Source organism: Esox lucius, chromosome 25 (genome assembly GCF_011004845.1).
Source record: "Esox lucius isolate fEsoLuc1 chromosome 25, fEsoLuc1.pri, whole genome shotgun sequence".
NCBI lineage: Eukaryota > Metazoa > Chordata > Actinopteri > Esociformes > Esocidae > Esox > Esox lucius.
In genome coordinates this window covers 16,972,067-16,999,272 of record NC_047593.1, presented here as the reverse complement: position 1 = coordinate 16,999,272, position 27,206 = coordinate 16,972,067, and the positions used below count along the sequence as shown (strand labels likewise).

At 40.4% G+C, this 27,206-nt stretch overlaps 3 protein-coding genes and 1 pseudogene across 6 annotated transcripts; all 4 read right to left on the bottom strand.

Annotated features, from left to right (window-relative positions):
• Positions 1 to 701: 701 nt before the first annotated feature.
• Positions 702 to 5,888, bottom strand: LOC109615137 (annotated as a pseudogene).
• Positions 5,889 to 6,256: 368 nt separating this feature from the next.
• LOC105020879 (prostaglandin reductase 1) lies at positions 6,257 to 11,673 on the bottom strand. Of its 3 annotated transcripts, XM_010888214.5 has the most exons (10): positions 11,458 to 11,673; positions 10,699 to 10,737; positions 10,422 to 10,576; positions 9,691 to 9,794; positions 9,351 to 9,518; positions 8,921 to 9,038; positions 7,760 to 7,915; positions 7,560 to 7,665; positions 7,137 to 7,255; positions 6,257 to 6,589 (listed from the first exon to the last, which is right to left on the bottom strand). In XM_010888214.5, exons 3-10 carry the CDS (start codon positions 10,527 to 10,529, stop codon positions 6,479 to 6,481), a joined length of 990 nt encoding a protein of 329 aa, XP_010886516.2. In that variant the 5' UTR covers positions 10,530 to 10,576; positions 10,699 to 10,737; positions 11,458 to 11,673; the 3' UTR covers positions 6,257 to 6,478. The 3 variants fall into 3 exon arrangements, with proteins under 3 accessions (XP_010886516.2, XP_019899183.2, XP_012996081.2); XM_020043624.3 differs by lacking the exon at positions 9,351 to 9,518; XM_013140627.4 differs by lacking the exon at positions 10,699 to 10,737.
• A 290-nt stretch (positions 11,674 to 11,963) lies between these two features.
• Positions 11,964 to 16,506, bottom strand: LOC105020880 (C-type lectin domain family 4 member M). The gene is made up of 6 exons (XM_010888215.3): positions 16,163 to 16,506; positions 15,974 to 16,075; positions 14,985 to 15,764; positions 13,302 to 13,426; positions 12,991 to 13,115; positions 11,964 to 12,584 (listed from the first exon to the last, which is right to left on the bottom strand). The coding sequence occupies exons 1-6, from the start codon at positions 16,377 to 16,379 to the stop codon at positions 12,434 to 12,436; spliced, it is 1,500 nt and encodes a 499-aa protein (XP_010886517.2). The 5' UTR covers positions 16,380 to 16,506; the 3' UTR covers positions 11,964 to 12,433.
• A 6,625-nt stretch (positions 16,507 to 23,131) lies between these two features.
• On the bottom strand, positions 23,132 to 26,209 carry LOC105020881 (C-type lectin domain family 4 member K-like). Of its 2 annotated transcripts, XM_010888216.4 has the most exons (6): positions 25,919 to 26,209; positions 25,730 to 25,831; positions 25,063 to 25,533; positions 24,627 to 24,751; positions 24,372 to 24,497; positions 23,132 to 23,925 (listed from the first exon to the last, which is right to left on the bottom strand). In XM_010888216.4, the coding sequence occupies exons 1-5, from the start codon at positions 26,133 to 26,135 to the stop codon at positions 24,378 to 24,380; spliced, it is 1,035 nt and encodes a 344-aa protein (XP_010886518.3). In that variant the 5' UTR covers positions 26,136 to 26,209; the 3' UTR covers positions 23,132 to 23,925; positions 24,372 to 24,377. The 2 variants fall into 2 exon arrangements, with proteins under 2 accessions (XP_010886518.3, XP_019899309.2); XM_020043750.3 differs by lacking the exon at positions 24,372 to 24,497.
• Positions 26,210 to 27,206: the final 997 nt, after the last annotated feature.

Here is a 27,206-nt window from a genome sequence, read left to right as displayed (position 1 = left end):
GAAGTGTGGCAGATGGAAAATGTTCGCGATTTCTTAAAATAAAAATTCATAGTCTGGTATGACAGTTGATTATTTCAAGTTTAATTACATGGATCCATGGGAAGAAGCATCATGACAAAAAGAGTACAAGTGCAGAGACCAACACAGAGTAACGTCATGACAGATTGTTCTGATTATGCATTTCAAGTTTCAAGCTTATATCCTCTTCCAACAGTACAGATGACGGAATTAGCAGAATGTACATACAAGGAAAGGCAGCCACTATGATGTAGTTATTATATGGGGACTTAAGTTGACTATGCTCTTCCCAATAAGGAATAGAGCTCTGTTCACCTGTAGGATGTAAGTGATAATAACCCCCTGCTGTTCAAGAGAAACAGCTGGAGGGTGGGAGAAGAACGTGGGAGGTGGTGATGACAAAAGGCTGTAATTCATTCATAATTAACACATTTGATAACAGAAGTATGTTGCATCCATACAGTATGTGTCTTGGTCTGATACACAGATTAGAACAACCACCTCACTAATGTACTTCCATGTGTCATAATGAGGTCTGTATTTGACATCAGTCAGTAAACCCTTAAAGGTAATACAATGCAAACTACAGACACTGAAAATGTTATTATTATTACATTTTGTTACTTTAAGAAGCATAAGCAGCCTATCTGGTTGAATTAAATCCTCTTTAAAGATAACATTTGAATATTTGATTGGCTTGTCACTACAGATTATTCTCTGCGGAATGACGTACCAGTTTGCAGTTCAGATTACTTAAGGGTTTTTCAGTACTCTCTAGTTTGTACACAGTATCACACCAAAGATTTCTCTTTCTTAAGCACAGCAGCTACTTTGAAGAGTTTGTCGGGTGGAATCAACACCTCCTCTTCTTGTTTCCCCAACTTGGGGTAGGACTTTAGGTATGCACCATAACGTATGTATTTCCAAAGGAGTATCATTACGCCGGGAGCTGGAGGAAAAAGATCCAAATCTTATCACTTTGTTAGCTTTCCCTATAAAGTTGTCTTTTATTCTTCTATAAGTGGTTTTACAGTTCTGTGGATTTTTTTTCAAAACACGGAGAGCGTCAGTGAGCCTAAAATGTATGTATGATGCGGGAAGGTTGTTGTATACTGATTATTTAAATGAGGACGTCTTAGTCGAAAACATAATAAATGTTGGGATGACCAGCTGTATAAGCAGAGATGGCCTTGATGTGATCATGTTCAAGTTCATTAGGATTAAATGTTTCTTGGTCATCTTGAAATCCTTGCTTAACTTTGTTTGCACAACTTTCTGCCTGGTGTCAACTTTCTTTAAATGGGTTCTGGTTCATTTCATTTAGAGATATTCATTATTTACCTTTTTCTTCATTTCTTCAGTGCATCCACAATACAAGTCATCAACAGACTCTGGGACCATTGATAAGGGGATTTCATTATGGGGGAAATTTATAACAGGAAAACCCTTTATAACAGGAAAACCCTATCTACCATGTGCACATGTCAACCATGCTCTTGTTTTTACAAACTAAACCACACAACAATTTAGATATACATGGTGGGTTTGTCCTCTGAAACAGATCACCCTTCCATCTCTTATTTATGCATCTATGATATACTAAATAACCGACTAATAGTTCCCCTGTTGTGTAACTACACCCAGATGGGGTGAGTTTTCTCAATTTCTGTATAAGATGTAGTAAGTTATAAACTACCTGTTTTTAGTAGGTTTGGACATAGTTATGAAACCATAAACACTGAGTATCTAATATTACTAACAGTTATGACACCATAAACACTGAGTATCTAATATCACAGTCATTGAGCCCCATGGAACACACTGGAACGTCAAACATGGTTTCCTTAAACTTGAACTTGAATAGTGATACTGAAGTCTGTCGGAATCATGAAGCATAGTGAGGGATCAGGCGGGAAAATGTAAATGGCCTGTTCATGTTTGCCATCGCTTTATGTTTTACACACAGTGCTTAAAGGAAGACAAAGTCTTCTTTTTAACATTTTGTCCTCTTGATGCCTCAGAGTGCCAGATTAGAAATTGGAGCTACCCGTCTACTGACCATACTTTACACTTTAAGTGAATTATTATTGTTATCATTATTGTGAAATTTAAGATTTTAAATTGGTTCCTTTTGTTGGATTGTGATTGGTGAAGGTCATCTATGTTCGTTCCAGCCTGTGCAATTCCTGAAGTAAGAACAGGTTCTAATGTTTGTAATGAAAGGTTCAAACCTGCCCTCAGCTAAACTCAAAAAGCTCATACCTTTCTTCCAACACCTAAAGAAAATTTCTGTGCCTTTCAACAATGCAAGGCTCATGAAAAGTAATTTATCTGTGATGCTGTCTTTTATATTAAGTTGAAGACTGGACAAGAGCTACATGCTGCTTTAGAAAACCCATCACTCAGTGTGGATCCTAGTGTATCTTCCAAAGTTTGTTGTGAAATCCAATCCCATTAAAGACAGTTTGCCTTGCAAAAGGTTATGTTTGTTGTGGAAGAAAGCATGTATTGTATAGCACAACCACGTGCTACATATATTTGGATTAGGTTTAAATCAGAAATGTCATACAATGTAGAAATTACGGAATCCATTGAGGTATAATTTCTATGGAATTATGTCATGGATGTCACTGCACACGATGAATATGTAAAGAAAATGAAATAACACATGTTACATTAAATTACCTTAGGGAAAACACTCAATGATGATCTCAGTTAGAGTTAAGAGCATAACACAATTTTGTATATAAATATATAGAACTGATTGCAATGTTACCATCCAATAAATACCTTATTGTGAACAATAATATTGTATGTTTAGGAGGTGTGGTATAGTTCCAATATACCAGATCTAAGAGCTGTTCTTAGATACAAACCATTGAGGAGTGCCTGGACACTGTACTTAGCCATGGTATAAAACCCAGAGACCTTACTGATTTATAAACTGTTTACAGATGCAATACCAGCAGTAATGAGAGATGTGATGTCATACCCGTGTTATACAGCACTGTGCAAACATCTCAGGCACCTGAAATTCAAACTAAACCCATGTATTTATGTAGTATGTGTTTATTTGTAAAATATACAATTATGACAGGACATAATTGGACACTGACACGTTTTGTCATTTTGGCAGATTACCAAAATATATTCAAGTTACTGACTGTTAAGTAATGAATATGAGCTTAAAGTACAGGGCCTCAGCTTTAATTTGAAGGTATTCACAACCAAATTGAAGGAAGGGTTTAGGAAATACAGCTCTTTATTATGTAGCCCCCTCTTTTTCAAGGGACCAAAAGAATTTGGACAATTGACTCAAAATCTGTTTCATGGACAGGTGAATATCCCTCAAAGAATTACGTCAACTAATTTAAATATTTCTACTTTATTATTTTTAAGATGCGAGAAGCTTGAGGTTGCATGTCGCTCAATGTCGAAAACACTTAATTTAGACAAAGCTGGGACCGCAATCCATGGATGAGTCGGCAATCCATGGATGAGGCGGCAGTCCATGGATGAGGCGGCAATCCATGGATGAGGCGGCAATCCATGGATGAGTCGGCAATCCATGGATGAGTCGGCAATCCATGGATGAGTCGGCAATCCATGGATGAGGCGGCAATCCATGGATGAGTCTGCAATCCATGGATGGTATTTTAATGGACAGATTTTATTATTTTCTTTCAAAAACATTGCAATTTCTATGTGACTCCAAAGTATTGAACGGTGTTCTACCTAAAGAAAACAATGTACACTACTAAAAAATGAATTCTGACAACCAATAATACTTGGTACATTTCAGAAATCGTGATACAGGGAACAGGTCTATTTCACACACTTAAAGGGACAGTTTGACATAATTCCTTGTTTGATAACTAAATTAAGGAATCTGTCGTGTAAAATACATCACTTTAAGAAACCTCACTGTTCACCCCTGCTGCCTCTGATCTTGTGGACAGTGAACTATAAGGAAGGTTGGAGTCTGTGCATTGTCCAGGTTTATTTATTTAAGGAATGAAGAATTACATAAAAAGTAAACAATACTTGTTGAAAACATCCCTTTGGAAACACAAATTAGGGAATCTTTAATCATCTATGTAAGTGGATATTTCCCCACCCCATTGAACACCTGTCAATCTGAAGTGTGTCTGAGAATCTTCACCCTTATCTGTTTTAGTGAAGTCTGCCCTCTTCAGGCTGCTGGGCAGAATGCACCATGTCAAGGTGGTAAAGGTCTCTGTTCATTGGTAAGTTTGCTGGTCTCTCATGACACTGTCCTTGGTGCTTTTGGCTAGTGATGGCTTAAGGCTATAGCCCCGGACGCCCAGGCCTAGCAATGCCACTGAGTAAGATGTTAAGTCACTAGGCATCTCAGTAGGTTCCCTGGTCTGATTATTGACCTTATCCACCCTCCAAAGTGTTTTGGTCAGACGCTACAGTGGCCTGCTTACAGGCAGACAACCATAAACCCTGTTCCTTAAAGGTGTAAACCCATCATAATCAGGTTGAGTAGTGCAAACCCCAATTCACTTCCTTTCAGTGTATAGAAGAGTGGAGGATCAGATTGTGAGGGTCGACCTGTTATTAAATACACTGGAAATGGTTCTAGACATATTTACAGTTTATCTATTAACACCATTGTAGAAGAATCATCATCAGATCCTTACGGCTTTATAGTTGTATTTATCAGACTTGAGAATGACAGAGATAGTAGTGTAATATTCTCTTCCTGGTCTAATGTTTTTCACTGTCTGCCCTGATCTCCTTAATCCAAGCAGAGATGTCTTCACAAGCAGATATAAACAGAAAACCTGTCAACACACTGAAAAATCAGATTAAAGGTGCAGAGAGCCACGATGATCATCACCCCTGTATGAACACATAAACAGCCTTACAATGGTTCACCACATGGAAACATTTCAATTAAAAATGATGCTCCCTCTTTGTCTTTCTGCTGCATCTCGACCCCAAGTCAACCACAACTGGTGGTCATTCAGTTGTCATGGTCACAGACTCTCAGGTTGAGTGACAGGAAATAACTTTTTGCTGGTTCTTAGAAACAGCTTAAAAAAGTGTTTTAAATGACCAAATCAAATATCCTAAGCTGAATTAAACAAAATATACATTCTCAATTGTTCATTAAAACATTTCAGAAAATAGACCACATTTTTAAATGTGGCTATAAGTCATCAGAGAGACTTTAGTGGTGATCATTGACAGCTGTTAAACATTTTCCTAGCCTGAGTCCTTGATCTGTAGGTGCTGTCTAGCAATCTTCTATGCCATCATCACACCAAACTCAGAAGTAAGAATTGACAAGACAGCACAATCATACCTGGGACTCAGGCTAGCACAGTCTAATAGATGTTCTTACATTTGGTTTCCTCTCAGACTAACTCTTTTCTTATATTTGGTTTCCTCAGAAAAAACTTCAAGTGCAACCAGTCAGTGTCCTTCACTGGTGTATTATTGGATGAGAAACCAGCTGGTAATGTGTCCCTAATAATCAGTAGTCCATTCCAGGTGAAAGACATATGCATTGTTTCATTATGTACCAAACACAGGACCAGGGTCCAAAACAATGTGGCTGTCTAACTGGGCACCAAGCACTAGTAAAGAGTCCAACCTGACTGTAATATAGTTGTCATGGAATGAGATCGTTGAGCTGAGCTGATGTCACACAGGAAGCTGTTAACCAACACTGCACATCCCTTAGTTCTTCCTTTTATATGTTGGTATAGTGCTGTATGTGTCTTAGCTGACTGTTCTCTAGACAAGACATTATTTGGGTATTTCACTTAAAGAAGAGTGAAGTTTATAAAACGGCGACCTCAACCGGCTCTGTGCCTCACATCCTTTACCTTGACCATATCCCCTGGAGTTTTCATGTCCCTTTGAGTTGTGTGTACAATGTCATCAGCAATTTGATCATCTATAACATGTTTTGTAAATGTTGATTTAGCCATTTGTTGTCTCGCTTTGGCTCATCCCATCGGTTTCTGAAACAAATCAGATTGTTCTGTCTTTTCAGCATGTCAAACGGTCTGTGTGCAGGCTGTTATTACAAACAACAGAGGAATGAAATACCGAACTACTGTTTTGCATTATAATCAGGTTATAATTCAACAATATAACTAATCACACATTTCCTTTTCATTCTGTGGAAAATGTTTTAAATGACTCAAAACTCAAAATGCATTTTGAAAGACCAGTCAAAAAAAAAAAAGAGAGCAGTAGGTTGGATGTAATATAAACATAGAATTGTGAACATTTTTATTTTCTTTGGTATTTTCTAACACACAGTATGCTGCATCCAGTTCACTCGCCCGACTCACATTGGAACCAAAGCATGTAACCAAACACTAGTGTGTGACAGTTTGGGGTTCCAGGTGCTGGAGTGTGTTGGCAGTGAAGGGTTCTGGAATGCTTTGGCAGGATGTCCTGGAGGAGTGTGACGTCCTCACACCTTGACCACGGCCTTGCCTATGTTGTCTCCCTTCAGCATGCCTATGAAGGCAGCAGGCATGTTGTCGAAGCCACTGGTGACATGCTCACAGCTCTTCAGCTTGCCCTGGGGAACCAACGCGGACAGGTTCACGTCTTCCTCATACCATCCTCGTCATCATCAGCATCAAGCGTTAAAGTGTTTATAAAATGGTTTATCACATTACTTACTAACAGACAACTTCATGGATAAATCATTGGAGGGGTTTCTACAGGAAGTTTACCATTACGCTCTATTCAAACACTCCAGTTTGAGTTTCTGACTGTTGGCTAATGTCTACTAAACCCGACGGCCTCCGTTCCATTGACCTCTTTACTGCATTTACAGAACACTCACAGTAGAACCATCATAACAGAACCCTACCCATGGACATTAATCATCTGGGCCATAACTAGAACCTATCATATTAATTCATTTCAATCCATGCCACTCGTGGCTAAGACCGGCACCAGAGCAAATCGGATCTGTGCAATAATAGAACACATTAGAGTTAGTACAACACGGTTTGGGGTAGAACCCAGATGATAGAACACTAGTAGTGGAACACTAATAGTAGAGCACTGAAAGCTTAACCCTGGTAATGGAACATAGAACCCTGTCCCCGGCCGGGTACCTCGGTCAGCCAGGACATCAGCCTCCTCAGGGACTCCTGGTTTTTGTGTTTCCAGCGACCACACAGGAAGCCCTCCATCTTCAGCTGCTTGAAGACCATGTGGGAGTGTACGTAAGGCCCTGAAATACACGTCAACAGAATTCATTTACCTCAAGTGGACAAGGACAGGGACAAATCAGCCTACATTTACACGTCAAAATAAACAAACACACAAGAACCCCTTTCTTCTTAAAACGTCCTCTTTTTGCTCTGGTTCTGACACCAACCCGGCCAACACTGGTCAGTGGTGAGACAGTTTGAACCCTGACATGCTCCAAGGGGAGCGATGCACTCATTTCTGCAACAACAAAACCATGGTGGAATGAAGATGTGGCCCCTGCAGGCTAACCTAGCTGAAACCTGGTGTCTGACGGAGTACTCCACCTGTCTGGGGGGTGGTGTCGTTGTACATGGAGATACTCCCGCACACAGCTATCCTGCCGAACTCCCTCATCTGGGGCATCACGGCGCTGGAGAAGTGCCCGCCGACCTACGCAGAGAGTCCAGAGAAGACACCGAGCTTTGATACACACACGACACACACAAACTCGCGCGCGCTTTAGTGCTTAAAGGAGTGGCCTTACGTTCTCGAAGTAGCAGTCATATCCGTTCGGGGCCGCCTCCTTGAGAGCGTCCTCCAGCGAGGTCACGGTCTTGTAGTTGAAGGCGCGGTCAAAGCCCAGCTCCTTCAGATAGGCCAGCTTGGCGTCCGTCCCGGCGCAGCCCACCACGGTACAACCCTGAAAACACACACAAACCACATTTTGTTCAGTGCTCAACCCTCTAACTAAACACACGCCCTGACTGAAAAGCATTAGCAAACTCACAGATAACACTACACACACACACACACACACAAAACAACATTCAAAGATAACATTATACACACACTGAAAATTACAATTCACAGATAACACACAATACCTTACAGCCAACAACACGTTTATGTCATTTTCTATTTATAATACATTAGACATGTGCCTTGCCCAAGGGGACACAAGCAGAATTTTCTTCTCTAGGATTTGAACCAGTGACCTTTCTGTTACTTTCTGTTATTCAAACAGTCTACCACCAGGCTACCTCGTGAGCATTATTATCAAACAGTCTACCACCAGGCTACCTCGTGAGAATTACTATCAAACAGTCTACCACCAGGCTACCTCATGAGTGTTACTATCAAACAGTCTACCGCCAGGCTACCTCGTGAGCATTACTATCAAACAGTCTACCGCCAGGCTAACTCGTGAGCATTACTATCAAACAGTCTACCACCAGGCTACCTCGTGAGCATTACTATCAAACAGTCTACCGCCAGGCTACCTCGTGAGCATTACTATCAAACAGTCTACCGCCAGGCTAACTTGTGAGCATTACTATCAAACGGTCTACCACCAGGCTACCTCATGAGAATTACTATCAAACAGTCTACCACCAGGCTACCTTGGAGCATTACTATCAAACAGTCTACCGCCAGGCTACCTCATGAGCATTACTATCAAACAGTCTATTGCCAGGCTACCTCGTGAGCATTACTATCAAACAGTCTACCACCAGGCTACCTCGTGAGCATTACTTTCAAACAGTCTACCACCAGGCCACCTTGTGAGCATTACTATCATCATCATCATCATCTTCAGAATTATCTAACACTGTGTGCCATAGACTTGAATGTTGCAGGAAGTTTGGTGCTTTGTGTGAGAAACGTTGTGAGAATGTTGAGGGGAACGTCGTCAGAAGAACGGTACCTTGATTTTGCCGATCTGCCCCACGATGGAGCCCACGGCCCCAGCTGCGGCATTCACCAGAAGGGTCTCCCCCTCCTTTATCCCGCACACCTCCTCCAGACCGTAAAGAGCAGTCAGCCTGCAGAGATAATCACCATGACCATTATCACCATTATAGCCTTTGCCATTATCCCCATGATCACTGCTACCTTTATCCCATCGCCGTCATCACCATTACCTTTATCGCCATTACCATAATCACCATCATCATCCCCATAATGCACCTCACCATTACTCGAACGCCCGACTACCCGTCACATTTGACCTGAAGCGCACAGGGTCGTACCCTTTCATTCATGCATGCGTCCATCTACGTCTACATCTCCATTTATCCACGGGGACGAAAAAGAGAGACGAGACAGAAAGAGAGGAGGACCTCTGCCCTAATTACCCGGGCATACCGATGGCCCCCAGGGCCAGGGAGAGGGAGACGTCCTGGGGCCAGTCAGGTAGAACCGGGATGAGTTCTGCCCCGGCACACACCCAGTGGCTCCTCCATCCACACTTACTGGTCACGTGGCAACCCACCGGGAAGCTGGGGTGACGGCTCTTAATCACCCTGGAGGGAGGGAGGGAGGCGGGGTGGGAGAGGGAGTGTAACCATGCATGCTGCTTGAAAGAGCTTCTTTGTGCGGGTGAAGGCACCAGTTGGACTAGAAGGAAGTTTACGGAGCGCGGGACCGTGTGCGTGTTGCCGTGTGTCCGGCACACACTCGCTAATGTTTACCTACTTGGCAACTTGTTCCCCGATCATCACGTCCCCTTCCTTCATCATGTTCCGGCTGTAGGGCCTCATGTAGGGATCAACACTCAGGAACACAGCCTCCAGCAGCACCTGAACAGGGCAGTATTCATCAGGGCCCTCCCTTACTCGGCTCACGGCGAAGCCAGAACCCTTCCACAAACACCCAAAAGGGCTTGTTGGGTCCATTATTTGGGAAAACATTAGGAATTAAATTCTGAATGTAGTTTATCAACTTTAGAACTGAGACGGTGTGTTGATTTTGAGTGAAGCGCCTGGTGTCTGTGGTGGACAACAGATTTCTATACACCAGGCTGTCTATACACCAGGCTGTCTATTCACCAGGCTGTCTATTCACCAGGCTGTCTATACACCAGGCTGTCTATACACCAGGCTGTCTATTCACCAGGCTGTCTATACACCAGGCTGTCTATTCACCAGGCTGTCTATTCACCAGGCTGTCTATTCACCAGGCTGTCTATTCACCAGGCTGTCTATTCACCAGGCTGTCTATTCACCAGGCTGTCTATACACCAGGCTGTCTATACACCAGGCTGTCTATACACCAGGCTGTCTATTCACCAGGCTGTCTATACACCAGGCTGTCTATACACCAGGCTGTCTATACACCAGGCTGTCTATACACCAGGCTGTCTATACACCAGGCTGTCTATACACCAGGCTGTCTATACACCAGGCTGTGTACATAATCCGCCTCACCTCCCCGTCCTCGGGCTCCGGTAGCGTCTCCTTCTTCAGTTGGAAGTCGCTGGGCTTGGGGAAACCCTGGAAGTGCTGGCGTAACGTCCAGGCCAATGAAACCACCATGGTGCTCTGCTCTTCGGGCTTCAACAACACCACCTAACAGCAACTCCCTGGAGGGAGTATAAAAGAAGGGATATGTAGAGGAGAGAACAGAGCAAGCGAAAAGGCGGTAGAGCTGAGTTGAATGTATTAAAAAAAAGAGACAGGAATTGATTGATTGTGTATGATCTACCTGTATGTGTGCGTGAGTGTTTGACTTTGCTTGTGCATACTAAAGAGACGGAAGAAAATGACAAAGATAAAGTTACTTTTACTTTAAATATTAGCATTTTCATTTGCATTTACTTACATCAGTACTTACAGTCAAGTCACACTTTGAAATAAGGGCAGGTCAGTTACTTCCTGTATTCATTAATGAATTTGGATGGGTGTTACTAATTAATGCACATTGGAGAAAACTGCCACTTCATTATCATAAGTATCATTAGTATTAGTAGTAGTCATAGTAGTAGTAGCATTAGTAGTAGCAGTGACAGTAGTAGTAGTTCTAATTACTTCAATACCTTACTGTAGATAAACTAAATATAAACTCTTTCCAGCTTATTAGGACCTATTCTTTGACACACAATGTCTATACATTCCTTACCTGTAGCTTTATTGCACCAGAGCTTTTCATGGAATGCAAACAGGATTCCCTTTACAATATATTCATATGAAATGAGAATCATACAGAGTAATAGGCTCCCTATAGTCATGATTGCCTGCGTATTCTATCAAAGCTGTCAGATATAACGGTCCTATGTTCTGGTATATATAGCTGTTCCAAATTTTGTGTAAACAATGTGTAAATGTGCGATGTCGACATTTCCAACCGCAGCATTTACACATCATATGTGTAGCCAAATTCCTCTTAAAGTTGTACTTCTTACAAAAAACAATGTCGAAAATAAAACATTATGGCTCTAAACGGGTTGTGAAAGCGCTATTTTACCGTGTTCGAAGTTTGTTCTTTCGCTGCAGTTCACTGTCCACGTCTGCGTTAGAAAGTGGACGTGTGACCGAAGGAATCTCAAAGATCGTGAAAAGAGAACTACCCAAAAGTGTCCGGAAAATATCTATGGACTTTGTACATGTTTTCTTTCAAGCTTATATTTCCTCACTGACCGAGGAAGACCTAACACCCTGGACCAGAGCTACAGAAAGAGAAACTGAAGTTCAACCCCACATTTATGTCGCCAGATGGCGACAATAGCACATACAAAGGGACAATGATTTGTTGTCATATTACATTTTGTCCAGCAGATGTCCATGTTGTTCACTGTGTTGGAAACCTTCGATCATAAAGAGTTTTTTCCAAAACGAGCCGCAATGGTTCAGAAGGCCTTGGTTTCCCATCCCTATATGAATGTTCTTTCCGATCCTACTCTAGAGTGTGTGTATATATATATATATACACACACACACATACAAAATAATTGCTTAAGAAAATATGTTGTTTATCAGTTCACCTGTTTTATTCCACATGTAAAAAAAAGTATAATACAGAAGACATAACATATGGCACTCAATAATATATACCTGGCCTGTGAAAATAAAATTAAAGCACAGATTCATCATCATTTCAATGTGTGATCCTTTTGAAAATGTGACAGAAAATATTACAGGACATATAGTATTTAGGGTTGGCATTACCTGTCTAGCACAGATTGTGGGCTTGACATGTACAATGTGTGGTGACCACAGAAACATAACCAAGACCGACTAATAAACACTCCCCTACTTGGCAAGTCAGATGTCTTGCTCTGGGGCACAACTACTTTGGGGCGAATAACAGACTGATCCAGCCTAACTTTATAAAAATGAGGGGGTGTGTTGGTGGTTTAGCATCTACTGGTTTGCTACAGGAAGCACTGGGAAGACGGCTCAAACCTTTATACTGTAGACATTTCATTTTTAAAGACATTATATTAGAATGCAGATGGGGTCTTCTCACACACCCAGTTAATATTCTTACTGCATGGTATGTCATTCCAGCTCTTTAATGGGTTTTTTGCCTTGGTTACAATCTCAGCACAGTCCTCCCCCCCGGAATTGTTTGGTTCCCCATCATTCCAGAACCTAAAAACGGTAGTGAAAATCAATTCAATGCAACCAAGGTAATGATACAGTTAACAAAAAAAGTTGCTGATAATAACAATGAAATGCAACACAGAGAAAAATTATGTTAAAAAAGTCATCTAAATATATACAATAATTCATTAGAACACAGGTAAACAGACAATAAGCCATCATATAACAAAGGCAATCATCCATTAACAGTATACTGGTAGAACAACATAATTAGACAGACAATAATATGAATCCAATTATGACAGATAGGAATAAAGCATTAAAAAAACAGACACAAAAATATAACACAGAGGAAATAATTTTGACATGAACAATGCAACATAAAAACAGACCGTAAAAACTAAACGTTAATACAACACAGATGGAACATTTCTTCTGGAACAGGGCCACTCACGTGATGTCAGGAGTTGATGATTTTCTGGATGGTCCGTCATCAACCCACTCCCAATCCCCCTCTGTATTCATGTCATGTAAACCGATGTGGGCGGAAAGGGATTCACCTAATCTATAGATGAATCTCTATTGTTTTGGCACAAAAAATATATCCAGACACAAAGGACTTCAATGTTTTTTTTAAATATATTTGATATAAAAATGGGTTAATACGATCCAATTGTCTTTAAAATAGGAGTTTACTTTTGTTGAATAAATAATGCGGAACAATTGTTTAAAAAAATCTCTCTCCATTCAACTCCTGTCTCTCACCTGTTCTGCCTCACTGTTGATGATCACCAGATGAGCTCCTCTCTTCAGACAGTCCTCTCTGCTGGCAGTCCAGGTGTTCTTCTGTTTAGAGAGGAAGTACCAACTGGAACCAAATTTTTTCCACCCTTGGGAGACAGAGCATAGAAGTATTTACGACAAATCTATGATTCCAAAATATTTTACCATAAAATTTGTATTTCTTTATTATTCATTATTATTATAACACTACAAAATACACTTAGGTTGCAGTCATTAAAACAGATATTTCAACCACTCCACAATCTTAATGTAATTATAGATTAAATTATAGTTTTGGCAAGTCGGTTTGTGCATGACACAAATGTTTACAACAATTGTTTACAGGTTATTTAACTAATAATTCACTATATCACAATTCCAGTGGGTCAGAAGTTTACATGAACTAAGTTGACTGTGCTATACATAAGCTTGGAAAATTCCAGAAAATTATGTCATGGCTTTAGAAGCTTCTAATAGAGTCAATTGGGGGTGTACCTGTGGATGTATTTCAAGGCCTGTGTTCAAACTCAGTGCCTCTTCTATGACAGCATGGGTAAATCAAAATAAATCAGCCATAACCTTAGAAAAAACCATAGACCTCCATAACTCTGGTTCATTCTTGGGAGCAATTTCTAAAAAACTGAAGGTACCACGTTCATAACAACATCAAACGACCCTGTGAAGATGCTGGAGGAAACAGGTATAAAAACATCTATGTCCACAGTAAAATAAGTCCTTAATTTGATTGTGTATCCACATCACTTGGAAGGCCGCTAAGCACTGCTCCAAATCCACCATAAAAAAGCCAGACTACAGAACTTTTTGAACATTTTGGTCATATTGTTACGTTTGGAGGAAAAAGGGGGAGGCTTGCAAGCTGAAAGAACACAGTCCAAACTGTGAAGAACGGGAGTGGCAGCATCATGTTGTCTGGGTGCTATGCTGCAGGAGGGTCTGGTGCACATCACAAAACAGATGGGATCATGAGGAAGGAAACGTGAGTGGATATATTGAAGCAACATCTCAAGACATCAATCAGGAAGTTAAAGTTTACTTCCAAAGTTCTGGAAAAATGGTTTAAGGACAACAAAGTCCAGGAATTGGAGTGGCCATCACAAAGCCCTGACCACAATCCTATTGAAAATGAGTGGTCAGAAATGGAAAAAGTGTGTGCAAACAAGGAGGCCTAGCAACCTGTCTCAGTTACACCACTTCTGTCAGGAGGAATAGACCAGAATTCACCCACTTATTGTGGGAAGCTTGTGGAAGGCTAGTCAAAATGTTTGACCCAAATTAAACAATATAAAGGCAGTGCTACCAAATACTAATTGAGTGTATGTAAACTTCTGAACCACTATGAATGTTATGAAAGGAATCAATCAATAATCGATAATTTTCTCTATTATTATTCTGATATTTCACATTCTTAAAATTAAGTGGTGATCCTAACTGACCTATGATGGAATTTGTACTATGATTAAATGTCAGGAATTGTGAACAAGTGAGTATAAATATATTTGGCTAAGGTGTGTGTAGACTTTTGATTGCAACTGTATATACAATAGTTTATAAATAAATACAATAAATAAATAAATAAATACAAAACAACTATTTGGGAGAGGAATTTTTTTTTTAAAGTAAGTAAGGAGTATATGGTTTTCTTACCACTGTTCCAAAGGTTTAGCGTTTCATTCAGCTGGTCTCTCTCTTCAGTCAGGTTTCTGTAACTGGCCTTCAACTGGTCTCGTTCTTTAGTCAGGTGGTTGTAACTGGCCTTTAACTGGTCTCTCTCTTCAGTCAGGTTGTTGTAACTGGCCTTTACCTGGTCACTCTCTTCAGTCAGATTGGTGTAACTGATCTTCAAGTGGTCTCTCTCTTTGATCAGGTTGTTGTAACTGACCTTTAACTGGTCTCTCTCTTCAGTCAGGTTGTTTTGATTGACCTTTAACTTGTCTCTCTCTTCAGTTAGGTTGGTGTAACTGACCTTCAAGTGGTCTCTCTCTTTGGTCAGGTGGATGTAACTGATCTTTAACTGGTCTCTCTCTTCAGTCAGGTTCTTGTTACTGGCTTCTAACTGGTCTCTCTCAGTTAGGTTGGTGTAACTGACCTTTAACTGGTCTCTCTCTTCAGTCAGGTTGTTGTTACTGGCCTTTAACTGGTCTCTCTCTTCAGTTAGGTTGGTGTTACTGACCTTCAAGTGGTCTCTCTCTTTGATCAGGTTGTTGTAACTGACCTTTAACTGGTCTCTCTCTTCAGTCAGGTTGTTGTTACTGGCCTTTAACTGGTCTCTCTCTTTGGTCAGGTTGTTGTAACTGAGCTTTAACTGGTCTCTCTCTTTAGTCAGGTTGTTGTAACCTGCCTTGAAATGGTATTTCTCTTCAGTCTGTTTAATGTAAGTGGATGACTGGGATCTTGCAATGTTGTAACGACTGATCACTTTGTTATCTATGGAAAGTGACATTTAGTTTTGGTTGTTGATGTATTTTTTTTTTTAATTGCACAAAAAATTGTTTTACACAGTGGATGAAACATAACTTAAACTGCTTTTCTAATAATTGATAACAACACAATTTCCACATTGTGGTCCACTGAAAATCTAGGAATTAACTTTTGATGACCATTAAATCACGTTAGTAAAAACATTTAAAACTTACAGTGAACAGAAAGGCCAATGATCCCAGCCAGTAGGAGAATACACAACAGAAACAGAATCAAAGCAGCAATTCCAGATGATGTCACCCACCTCGGATATGATCCTGAAAAAACAATTATCATCAGATCTCCCGATACTGTTTGTGTGTGTACAGCTGTGTGTGTGTGTGCTGTGTGTCTGTTGTCCAAACCTCGTTCATCCGCCCCACTGTCCATACCAGTTAGTGGAGCACACACGCCACTCTGAAATTCCCTAAAATGTTTTGTGCACGATTTCTCTTCTTTTAATGTATCATATTCTGCTATCTGCAGTGGTCTGACGCCTCTCCAAACATCTCTTTTCTTCTTTGGGCTTGATCCCTCGTCTTGAGATCCGTCGTATTCAGCGACCTGCAGCGTGGACGTCATCAGACCGGTGTTCCAGGCCAATCACCCGTCGTTTAATCACAGCTGGCCCGTTGGGTTTTACCTTCGTCTCCAGATTCCAGTCAGTATGTCACGTCTCCCTAAGCGTTCACTGGTTCACCCCTCCACACAGATGCTAAATAAACGGATCGGTTTAGGTGTTGGCCGGGGGGAGTTTCCATATAAAGGTCATGACCTTTCAGATCTGAGAAGTGAAAGGAGCAAAGGAAGACGTTTATTGTGAAAAAATAAATTATCTGGAACACTTGACCCCATCATGTGTGGTCAAGGGTCACCCAATTCATTTTATTGTCTCCTACTGGCTCTGGTCAATATCAGTATTATAGTACAGCACATGTAGGAAGTAGGGTGGCATTTAGGACACAAACACTTTTCCAGTAATCCACCCTTAAAACACTTAAACAAGAAACAGGAAGCAGTAATCCACCCTTAAAACACTTAAACAAGAAACAGGAAGCTTAGTTATTACTCCTAATATATCAGGATGTGATGAGTTATTGTGGAGATCAGGCGTACCAATAATGACATCTCGGTTTTAGCTGACAATGAAGTTGTTACACACAGATCACAAGCGTCAGGGATTATGATATTTCTGTTTAACATCTAGATAAATCTGTATTAGTCATACTGCTGTTGTAATTCAGGTGGGAGGGTTTTCTACTTCACATTTCCACAATTTCAATTTACTAATTTAGATATTAATGCCATTTCCAGCGCAGACGATTAAAGTACCAGAATAAAGAATCTACACAATCGGCTACTGCTCAGTTAGAGGCGTCCCTGGCCCACTACTGTATACCTTATGTCTCTCTGTTAACTTAGTTACCACAGACTCAGAGGAAAGAGAGGAATCACACCTGAAAGTCTGCCTCAACAGCTCCGGTTTTGTCCTTGGCCCATATACATGAACAGTATTTCTTTGTTATTATATATTACATCATCTTGGTTTTTAGCCATTCACTGATTCTATATTAATGTTTTATATGCGTTCGTGTGAGAAAGTAAGAACACTCCCTTCAAATTTCTCTGGTAACTGTCAGTCGTGTCTTGATATTCTGTTTTAGGGCAGATGATTCTTCCTCCCTGACCTCCCATGTAGGCCAGATTTAAGATCAAATCAGAGACACCCATTTGGTTAAGATCAAATCAGAGACACCCATTTGGTTAAGATCAAATCAGAGACACCCATTTGGTTAAGATCAAATCAGAGACACCCATTTGGTTAAGATCAAATCAGAGACACCCATTTGGTTAAGATCAAATCAGAGACACCCATTTGGTTAAGATCAAATCAGAGACACCCATTTGGTTAAGATCAAATCAGAGACACCCATTTGGTTAAGATCAAATCAGAGACACCCATTTGGTTAAGATCAAATCAGAGACACCCATTTGGTTAAGATCAAATCAGAGACACCCATTTGGTTAAGATCAAATCAGAGACACCCATTTGGTTAAGATCAAATCAGAGACACCCATTTGGTTAAGATCAAATCAGAGACACCCATTTGGTTAAGATCAAATCAGAGACACCCATTTGGTTAAGATCAAATCAGAGACACCCATTTGGTTAAGATCAAATCAGTCCAAGTTTCTAATCTTTGTGGAAGACCGGACCGTCCCAAGTTACTCGCTAATGATTTTATAGCCATTTGTACTTGTTCTGGTCTATTTTTAGACTGATGGTGAAGGGGGGACACAAAAGACAGAACAGTGGACCAAAATGCGGACACGAAGGCAGTATGGGTTCTGTATAATTCGTTTAATCACTGGTTCAGGGAAAAGCAGTTTCGCAGTCGGTGGACAGGAGGACAGGAGGAGGACAGTGATTGGAGCAGAGCGGCAGGGGTAGATGGGGGCTAGGTGGTGGGGGAACAAACAGGAGATCAAAAACCAAACATCTCTGTTCTTCTTTGGCCTTGATCCCTCATCTTGCGATCCGTCATGTTCAGCGACCTGCAGCGTGGACGTCATCAGACCGGTGTTCCAGGCCAATCGCCTGTCGTTTAATCACAGCTGGCCCGTTGGGTTTTACCTTCGTCTCCAGATTCCAGTCGATCCGTCACGTCTCCCTAAGCGTTCACTGGTTCACCCCTCCACACAGATGCTAAATAAACGGATCGGTTTAGGCGTTGGCCGGGGGGAGTTTCCATATAAAGGTCATGACCTTTCAGATCCAAGAAGTGAAAGGAGCAAACTTTTACTGTGAAAAGAGATGTTATCTGGATTAAACCCAGTATGTGTGGTCCAATGATACCCTATTTATTTTGTTGCCTCCTACTGGCTCTGGTCAATAACAGGGTTATAGTACAGCAGATGTAGGGAGTAGGGTGGCATTAAGGACACAAACACGTCTCCTGTAATCCAACAACACATAAACAAGAAACAAAAAGTTCACACATTACTCTGAATATAGCAGAATGGGTTGAGTAACTCTGGAGATCACATTACCAGATGTGACCTCTCGATTTTTCGCTGAAAATGCAGTTGCCACATGGAGATCACAAGTGAGGAGATCACGAGACCCGAGGTTCCATAAGGCACATTTGGCGTCTCCAATATGTTTGAATATTTTTTTTTGTTCCACATCTAGATAATGTAGCATTAGGCATACTGCGGTTGGAATTCAGGTGTGAGGTCTTTGCTACTCGTCATTCGTCAGTACCTCGATGAAATATTGATGCTATTTGTGAGGCGACTATGATGCAGCAAGAATGAATGAAGTACCCGAAGCAAAATTCAACATTCAACGGATACTATTCTGTTCGGGGCTTCCCTGTCCCACCACTGTGTATCTAAAGTCTGTCTGCTGTATCTGCTAACCACAGACTCTAAGGAGAGTGACGAATCGTGACTGAAAGTCTACATAAACAATAATAGTGTAAAATATAATATAAAATTGCCACAGAATATCTCCTGATTTCCTCAATTCATGAATCAAAATAAGATCTACTGTCATGTTTTTGTCCCCCCAATAACGAGTTGATTTTAACGTAACATGCATTGTTTGTCTGTAGATGACGTGAATAAGCTATCGAAAAAGCAAGTTTTTGGAAAATTACGAAATCACTTTTGCTTAGTGAATATGATATTATCCTATGTGTATTATTAACATGATATCAATATTTCATTTTTTAAATATCACGGTTATCGTCCATACCGGTATATCGCGACACCCCTGATATGTACACTCTGTCACTACCTTCCCAGTATTCTATACTGCCAGTAATATATACAATTTAGATGTGTTTGTTTGTTTGGTTTTGTATGCAGGAGCCACATGGACAATGAACTGTAATGACCAATAAATGACTCATTGATGCCCACGTGTGGTGGTCTGGGGAATGTCCAGCGCTCGTCGTGAAAACGCAGAACCCGGTAGAAGACCTGTTCCAGAATTAACCGGCTCAGGCCAGGCGTGGCATATCCATTGATTATGCCAACACTTAAGAACCCCGGTATTTCGTAGTACTTTCGCTGGCGAGTCGCCCGTGAGTAGGGTCACGGAAGAGTAGCCACGGTCTGTGGCAAATTCCTCCGGCTAGCCACGGACTGCCACCGCACCCGCGGTCTTCCAGCCCTGTGACACACTTACAGGACCATGATTTGATTTCGGTACAACGTGTTGCCCCACATCCTTTTGGTTAAGACCAAATCAGTCCAAGTTACTAATCTTTAGGTTACTAATCTTTTTCTGTTCTCGTGCACCTGAGTCAAGTTTTAGACTGATGGCGAAGGTAGCGATGTACTTCTGTTGATTTTAATTGCATCAATGTTTTCAAAGTTAGTTGTATCGTGTAATTGTTCATGTTTCCTTTCTCAAAGAATGAGGCAGGAATTTACCTGTCCAAATGTCCAAATATGTTAAATACAAATTCTGGTTGGTGTATTTACTTTTTTACCTATGTATGGGCAAAATAATTAAAGAACAGCGTTTCAAATATATAGCTCTGGAAGAAATTATAGAGACTTCAGCAAATTTAACGCTTCTGTTCCTCTTTCAAAACTTTCCTTTTCGACTTTTTAGAAAAGGAAAGAAAAAATTGCAGTGGTCTCTTTTTCCGGAGCTGTATATACAGCTCTAGAACGCTCTCTCATTAAATTGCACATTTACCTGGATAATGATAGTATGAAAAGACGATTAAAAGTATTTGTGAAATAGCTGACAATGTAGAACAAAATCATTGTTGTTGTGACATGAATAAACAGAAATGAACAAGTGAATAGGTAATTTCCCTTTTTTAATTTGTATATAACTAAACAAATGGAATTAAAGAATGTTTAAATAAACTGTAGCCTTTGGGTGGAATAAGAGTCAACAATAATAAATATGTATTCTTCCTTTTACATGTAAGGAGGAGGCTTTCCAGGTGACGTTTTAAGTCCTTCAACATGGTTTCCGGAATCATCAAGTCAGTTCAATCAAGTCCGTTATAGAAGATGGGCTCCGCCTCCGAATAGTGACCCCTTATGAATTCACATACAATCCCCCTGTCCTTTCTGAATCGTAGAATCACTTTTAGGTAATCTCTATTCAGGTTGTCCTCCATGTTATCTCATTCAGATAGTTTGTAGATTGGCTCCATGTTCAAAGTGTATTTGTTCACTTTGAACATTGGTATTGCCTATATGTATTTAGCAGCGACAGACCAAACTACAAATGTAACAACTGCACAACATTTACTTTAGTCCCAACCTTATATTTTCTACATCAATTCTCCTTAGAATTAGCTACAGGGGGGTCTTGAGAAGACTCATGAGACCATAGGCCTACAGGTAAAATGCACATGAAAGTGTACTTTGGCGGCGTTCTGTTAAGAGCAAGATTCAGTTGTGGTACATCTCAAGGAAATGCAGTTAGATTACTACTCCACCAGTAGGCGCTGTATGACAAAGATTTTTCACACTCAAAGTAAAGCAACTGTCAAACCTTGCATAACAAAGCCCCCATCCACAGAGATGAGCCTGGAGCAGAGCCTCCCAAACCAACTAGTTCTGGGGCTCTGTTCACAAACCCAACAGACCCATCAGAGCAAAATGAGAGCAATACAGTCAGATACCCACAAAGAAAAAAAATCACAGACCCTAAATTAAGAAAAACAGACAATATACACACTATGGCTTTGCCATACTTGGCTCTACAAAGATGACAGGCACACTGCCCACAGAATGAGGTGGAAGCAGCTACACATTCCAACCTCCAGTCAAATGTATGGCATATTAGCAGCACGACATGTGACCCACTGTCAACAACATTGTGAACATGATCCATATTCATATACTTGTGTCTTTAATTTAAATTGAAAATTGTAATTGAAGATGTAAATTTAAAGTTGAACATTTAATTAAGAGAGATAAATAAGGGACTGACAGATAGGCTGACTGACTGAAACAGAAGGAGAGAGACAGAGAGAGATGCTGAGGCCCAAAACAGAAACACTGAATGACACAGAGGAGACGGGCTAAAGCCTGAGTCCCACATGGCTCCATTCTTCCTTTATAGTACACTACTTTATATGACACTACTTCAAACCAGTCCCTACTGAAGAAGTAGGGAACCATTTAGGACACACCTCATCCAAGATGATTCATCGCCGGGTGGACATCTTGAGATGGACCTGTGTAGATCAAAGTGCATCATGGGATGTGGTGGAGAACATCCCAGACGAACACACAGACACACACACATAGTCACACACGGTTAAACAGACACACACACACACACACACACTACTTATTATTTCCACTTAGCTGCAACAAGGAAACATTGTCGTAGAGTTGGTACCAAACAGGAGATATGTTAGTAAAGGGGGTTGTAAAGAAAATGCCATGTCTCAGACTGGCCAATTAAAAAAGAAAAGATTAAGACGGGTTAACGAACACTGGCACAGGACAGAGAAAGAACTCCGCCTAGAAGGCCAGCATCTCAGGTCTCCTCTTCAATGTTGACGTCGGTTGAGACGGGTACTATCTAATGAAGCTGCCAGTTGAGGACCTGTGTGGCGTTTCTCAAACTAGACACTCTAATGTACTTGTCCTCTTGCTCAATGCACCCGGGTCTCCTACAGCTCTTTCTATTCTGGTTAGAGCCAGTTTGCGCTGTTCAGTAAAGGGAGTAATACACATCCTTTTATGAAATCTTCAGTTTCTTGGCCTTCATTTCTCAGAAAAAGAATAGACTGACGAGTTTCAGAAAAAAACAGTTTCTGGACATTTTGAGACTGTAATCGAACCCACAAACGCTGATGCTGGCTAGTCTATAGACAAGCCAAAAATAATGGCTGTTTTATTGCTTTGATCAGCACAACAGTTTTCAGCCATGCTAACATAATGGCAAAAGAGGTTTCGAATGATAAGTCAGCCAGTGAAAACACAGCATTGAGTCCTTGGAACACAGGACTGATGGTTGCTGGTAATGGGCTTCTGTATGTAGATATTCCTTTAAAAATCAGCCGTTTCCAAGATTCATTTACAACTTTAACAATGTCTACACTGTCTTTGTAATTGTAGTGTTGTGGTGAAAAAACTAGAACTTACAATACTTCTTCAATTAATCCAGAATCACTTTCTGCCTGCTTGGCTTCACTTCACAACACACAGTTATCACGATGACAAAGCATGCAAGCAAGTTGTGATCTTTACAAAATCCTTGCTTTAGAAAATATGTATTAATTTATTTTATCAGTTCACCAGTTTTATTCCACAAGTTAAAAATAATAATAATACAGATGTCATGTCATATGGGACTCAATGGTAGATAAAGACTTAAAGGTAGATAAAGAAAATAAAGGCATGTAAGCACAGATTAAACATAATTAGACCGTGTTATCGTTTTGGAAATGTGGCAAAAAATATTGCAGGATGTATAGTGTTCAGGGTTGGCTTTACCTGTCTAGAACTGATTGTGGGCTTGACATGTACAATGTGTGGTGACCACAGAAACATAACCAAGACAGGCTATTCAAAGACACACTCCCTTACTTGGCCAGTCAGATGTCTTGCTCTGGAGCACCCCCACTTCAGGACAATGAGTAGACTGACCCAGCCTTGCTTTATAAAATGGAGGGGGCATTTCGTTGAATTGGATGTTTAGCATCTACTACCTTGCCACAGGAAGAATGGAGAAGATGGTGACCTTATGAGTTCAAGTGCAACAAAAATAACTAAGTATTTTTTTAAGCATTTCCATCTGAAATAACATCTTTCCCCATCACTTTAAGTTATAAGTAGAATTGTTTTCAGTATTTGTATTTTGGAAATAGTCGAAATGGTTCCTTTAACTATTTTGTTTTCTTTTTCTAAATACATTTTCAAAGCAGACATTTTTAAAACAGATCATCAAAATGCCTAACATCCCAAATGTTTATAGATATTATGTTATTCTCCAGACGTGGTCATCTCACACACCCAGTTATTCATCTGTGTGCATGGTATGTCATTCCAGCTCTTTAATGGGTATGTTTTCATGGTTACAATCTCAGCACAGTCCTCCCCCCCGGAATTGTTTGGTTCCCCATAATCCCAGAACCTAAAAAAACAAGACACAGAAACAAAAATATGTCCAAGAAAATAACCAGGTAGTGAAAAGCATTTCAATGCATCACAGGTAATGAGACAGTGAGCAAAAAAAAAAATTCATTGTGTAACAATCAAATGCAATCAAAATGTCTATATAAAAAATATATTCAAATAATAATAATTCATAATAACATAGATAAACAGACAACAAGCCATCATATAACAAAGACAGTCATCCATTAAAAGTATTCTGATAGAACAACATAATTAAACAGACAATAATATAAATCCAGTTCATTAAAAAACACAAAGATAAGCAGAAACTAAAATATAACACAAAGGAATCAATTGTGAAATCCACAACAACAAGAACAGTGCAACAGAAAAACAGACCGTAAAAAACAAAACATTGAAACAACACAAATGGAACATTTCTCCTGGAACAGGGCCACTCACGTGATGTCAGGAGTTGATGATTTTTCTGGACGGTCCGTCATCAAACCACATCCAAGTCTTCTCCATTTTGATAAAATGTAAACCGATGTGGGTGTTACGCGATCCACTCAGTCCATGGAGGAGTCTCTGTTGTTTCGGCGCAAAAATATGTCCAGACCCAATGGACTTTAATGGGACTTAAGGAGCTGACTTATGCTGACTTATGTTGAAATAATCTCTCTCTTTCTCCTTCTCCATTTAACTCCTGTCTCTCACCTGTTCTGCCTCACTGTTGATGATCACCAGGTGAGCTCCTCTCTTCAGACAGTCCTCTCTGCTGGCAGTCCAGGTGTTCTTCTGATCAGAGAGGAGGTACCAACTGGAACCGAATTTTATCCACCCTCGGGAAACAGAGCATAGAAGTGTTAAGGACTAATCTGTTTCCAAAAAATGTTATCATGAAATTATCATTTATTTATCATACATTATTTTAGAACATAGATCGTGATAATGAAAGGCTTGGAATTGTTTTTCAAATGGCACTGTACATAAATGGGGATTCCTATGCCATAATAAGAAGCACACCTAAATAAGTGGCCAGTGAGGGGAAATAGATATAAACAGTATATATACTATAGTATATAAATACAATATAAATAGACTACTATTTGAATCTACTGGGACTGAAGTAAGGAGTATATGTTTTTTTTACCACTGTTCCAAAGGTGTAGCGTTTCATTCAACTGGTCTCTCTCTTCAATAAAGTTGTTGTAACTGGCTTTTAACTGGTCTCTCTCTTCCATCATCTGGATGTGACTGGCTTCTAACTGGTCTCTCTCTTCAGTCAGGTTGTTGTAACTGGCCTTTAACTGGTCTCTCTCTTCAATAAAGTTGTTGTAACTGGCTTTTAACTGGTCTCTCTCTTCCATCAGCTGGTTGTGACTGGCTTTTAACTGGTCTCTCTCTTCCATCAGCTGGTTGTGACTGGCTTCTAACTGGTCTCTCTCTTCAGTCAGGTTGTTGTAACTGGCCTTTAACTGGTCTCTCTCTTCAGTCATGTTGTTGTAACTGGCTTTTAACTGGTTTCTCTCTTCAGTCATGTTATTGTAACTGACCTTTAACAGGTTTCTCTCTTCAGTGAAGTCGTTGTAGTCTGAGTTGTAGTGACTGCTCACTTTGATATCTACGGAAATGGGTATTTAGTTAAGGTGCAAAATTGCAGAAATATTTTTCTTACAGTCAAGTGGATGAACAGTAGCTTTAACTGCATTTGAAATAATTGAGAACACAATAATTTCCACCACGTGGTCCATTGAAAAGATATGAATGTACTTTTCGAAGCTGATTGAAACATGTTAGTAAAAAACAAAAAAACTTACAGTGAACAGAAAGGCCAATGATCCCAGCCAGTAGGAGAATACACAACAGAAACAGAATCAAAGCAGCAACTCCAGATGATGTCACCCACCTCGGATATGATCCTGAAAAAACAATTATCATCAGATCTCCCGATACTGTTTGTTTGTGTACAGCTGTGTGTGTGTGTGCTGTGTGTCTGTTGTCCAAACCTCGTTCATCCGCCCCACTGTCCATACCAGTTAGTGGAGCACACACGCCACTCTGAAATTCCCAAAAATGTTTTGTGCTCGATTTCTCTTTTTTTAATGTATCATATTCTGCAATCTGCGGTGGTCTGACGCCTCTCCAAACATCTCTGTTCTTCTTTGGGCTTGATCCCTCGTCTTGAGATCCGTCATGTTCAGCGACCTGCAGCGTGGACGTCATCAGACCGGTGTTCCTGGCCAATCGCCTGTCGTTTAATCACAGCTGGCCCGTTGGGTTTTACCTTCGTCTCCAGATTCCAGTCGATCCGTCACGTCTCCCTAAGCGTTCACTGGTTCACCCCTCCACACAGATGCTAAATAAACGGATCGGTTTAGGCGTTGGCCGGGGGGAGTTTCCATATAAAGGTCATGACCTTTCAGATCTGAAAAGGGAAAGGAGGAAAAGAAAACTTTTAATGTGAAGAGAGAATTTATTTGGATTAAACCCAGTTTGTGTGTCACCATATTAATTTTATTGTCTCCTACTGGCTTTGGTCAAAAGCAGGATTACACAACAGCAGATGTACTGTGGAGAATAGGGTGGCATTAAGGACACAGAGACATGTCCAGTAATCCACCTTTAAAACACTTAAACAAGAAACAGGAAGCTTTTATATTACTCCCAATACAACAGGAAGAGGTGAGTAACCCTGGAGATCATACGCACCGATGGTGACCTCTCGCTTTTGGCTCTCAATGCAGTTGCATTGCAATTTAAGTTTCCTCAATTGGATATTAACGCATTGCAAAAATCTGAAACTTTCTATCAAAAACCTATGCAGAAAAACAAATCCATGCTTTTGTTGCTTCTAGATTAGATTACCGCAATGCTCTTCTTTCTGGTTACCCCGATAAATCAATAAATAAGCTTCAATTAGTGCCGCCCATGGCTGATAGAAACCTAACTAGAACCAAAAAAATGTTTTTAACACATTACTCCAGTACTGGCCTCTTTACACTGGCTGCCTGTTAGGGTTAGGGCTGATTTTAAGGTTTTATTGTTAACCTACTCAATTAATCAATACATGGATTTGCTCCTAGTTACCTTGCTGAAATGATCCAGCCATACATACCTACACGTAACATTAGATTGCAAGATGCAGGCCTTTTAATTGTACCTAGAATTTCTAAACAAACATCTAGAGGCAGGGCTTTCTCTCACAGGGCACCACTACTGAGGAATTATTTGCCAATCAAGGTTAGAAATGCAAACTCAGTGCCAACTCTCAATTGTGTACTAAAGACTCATCTC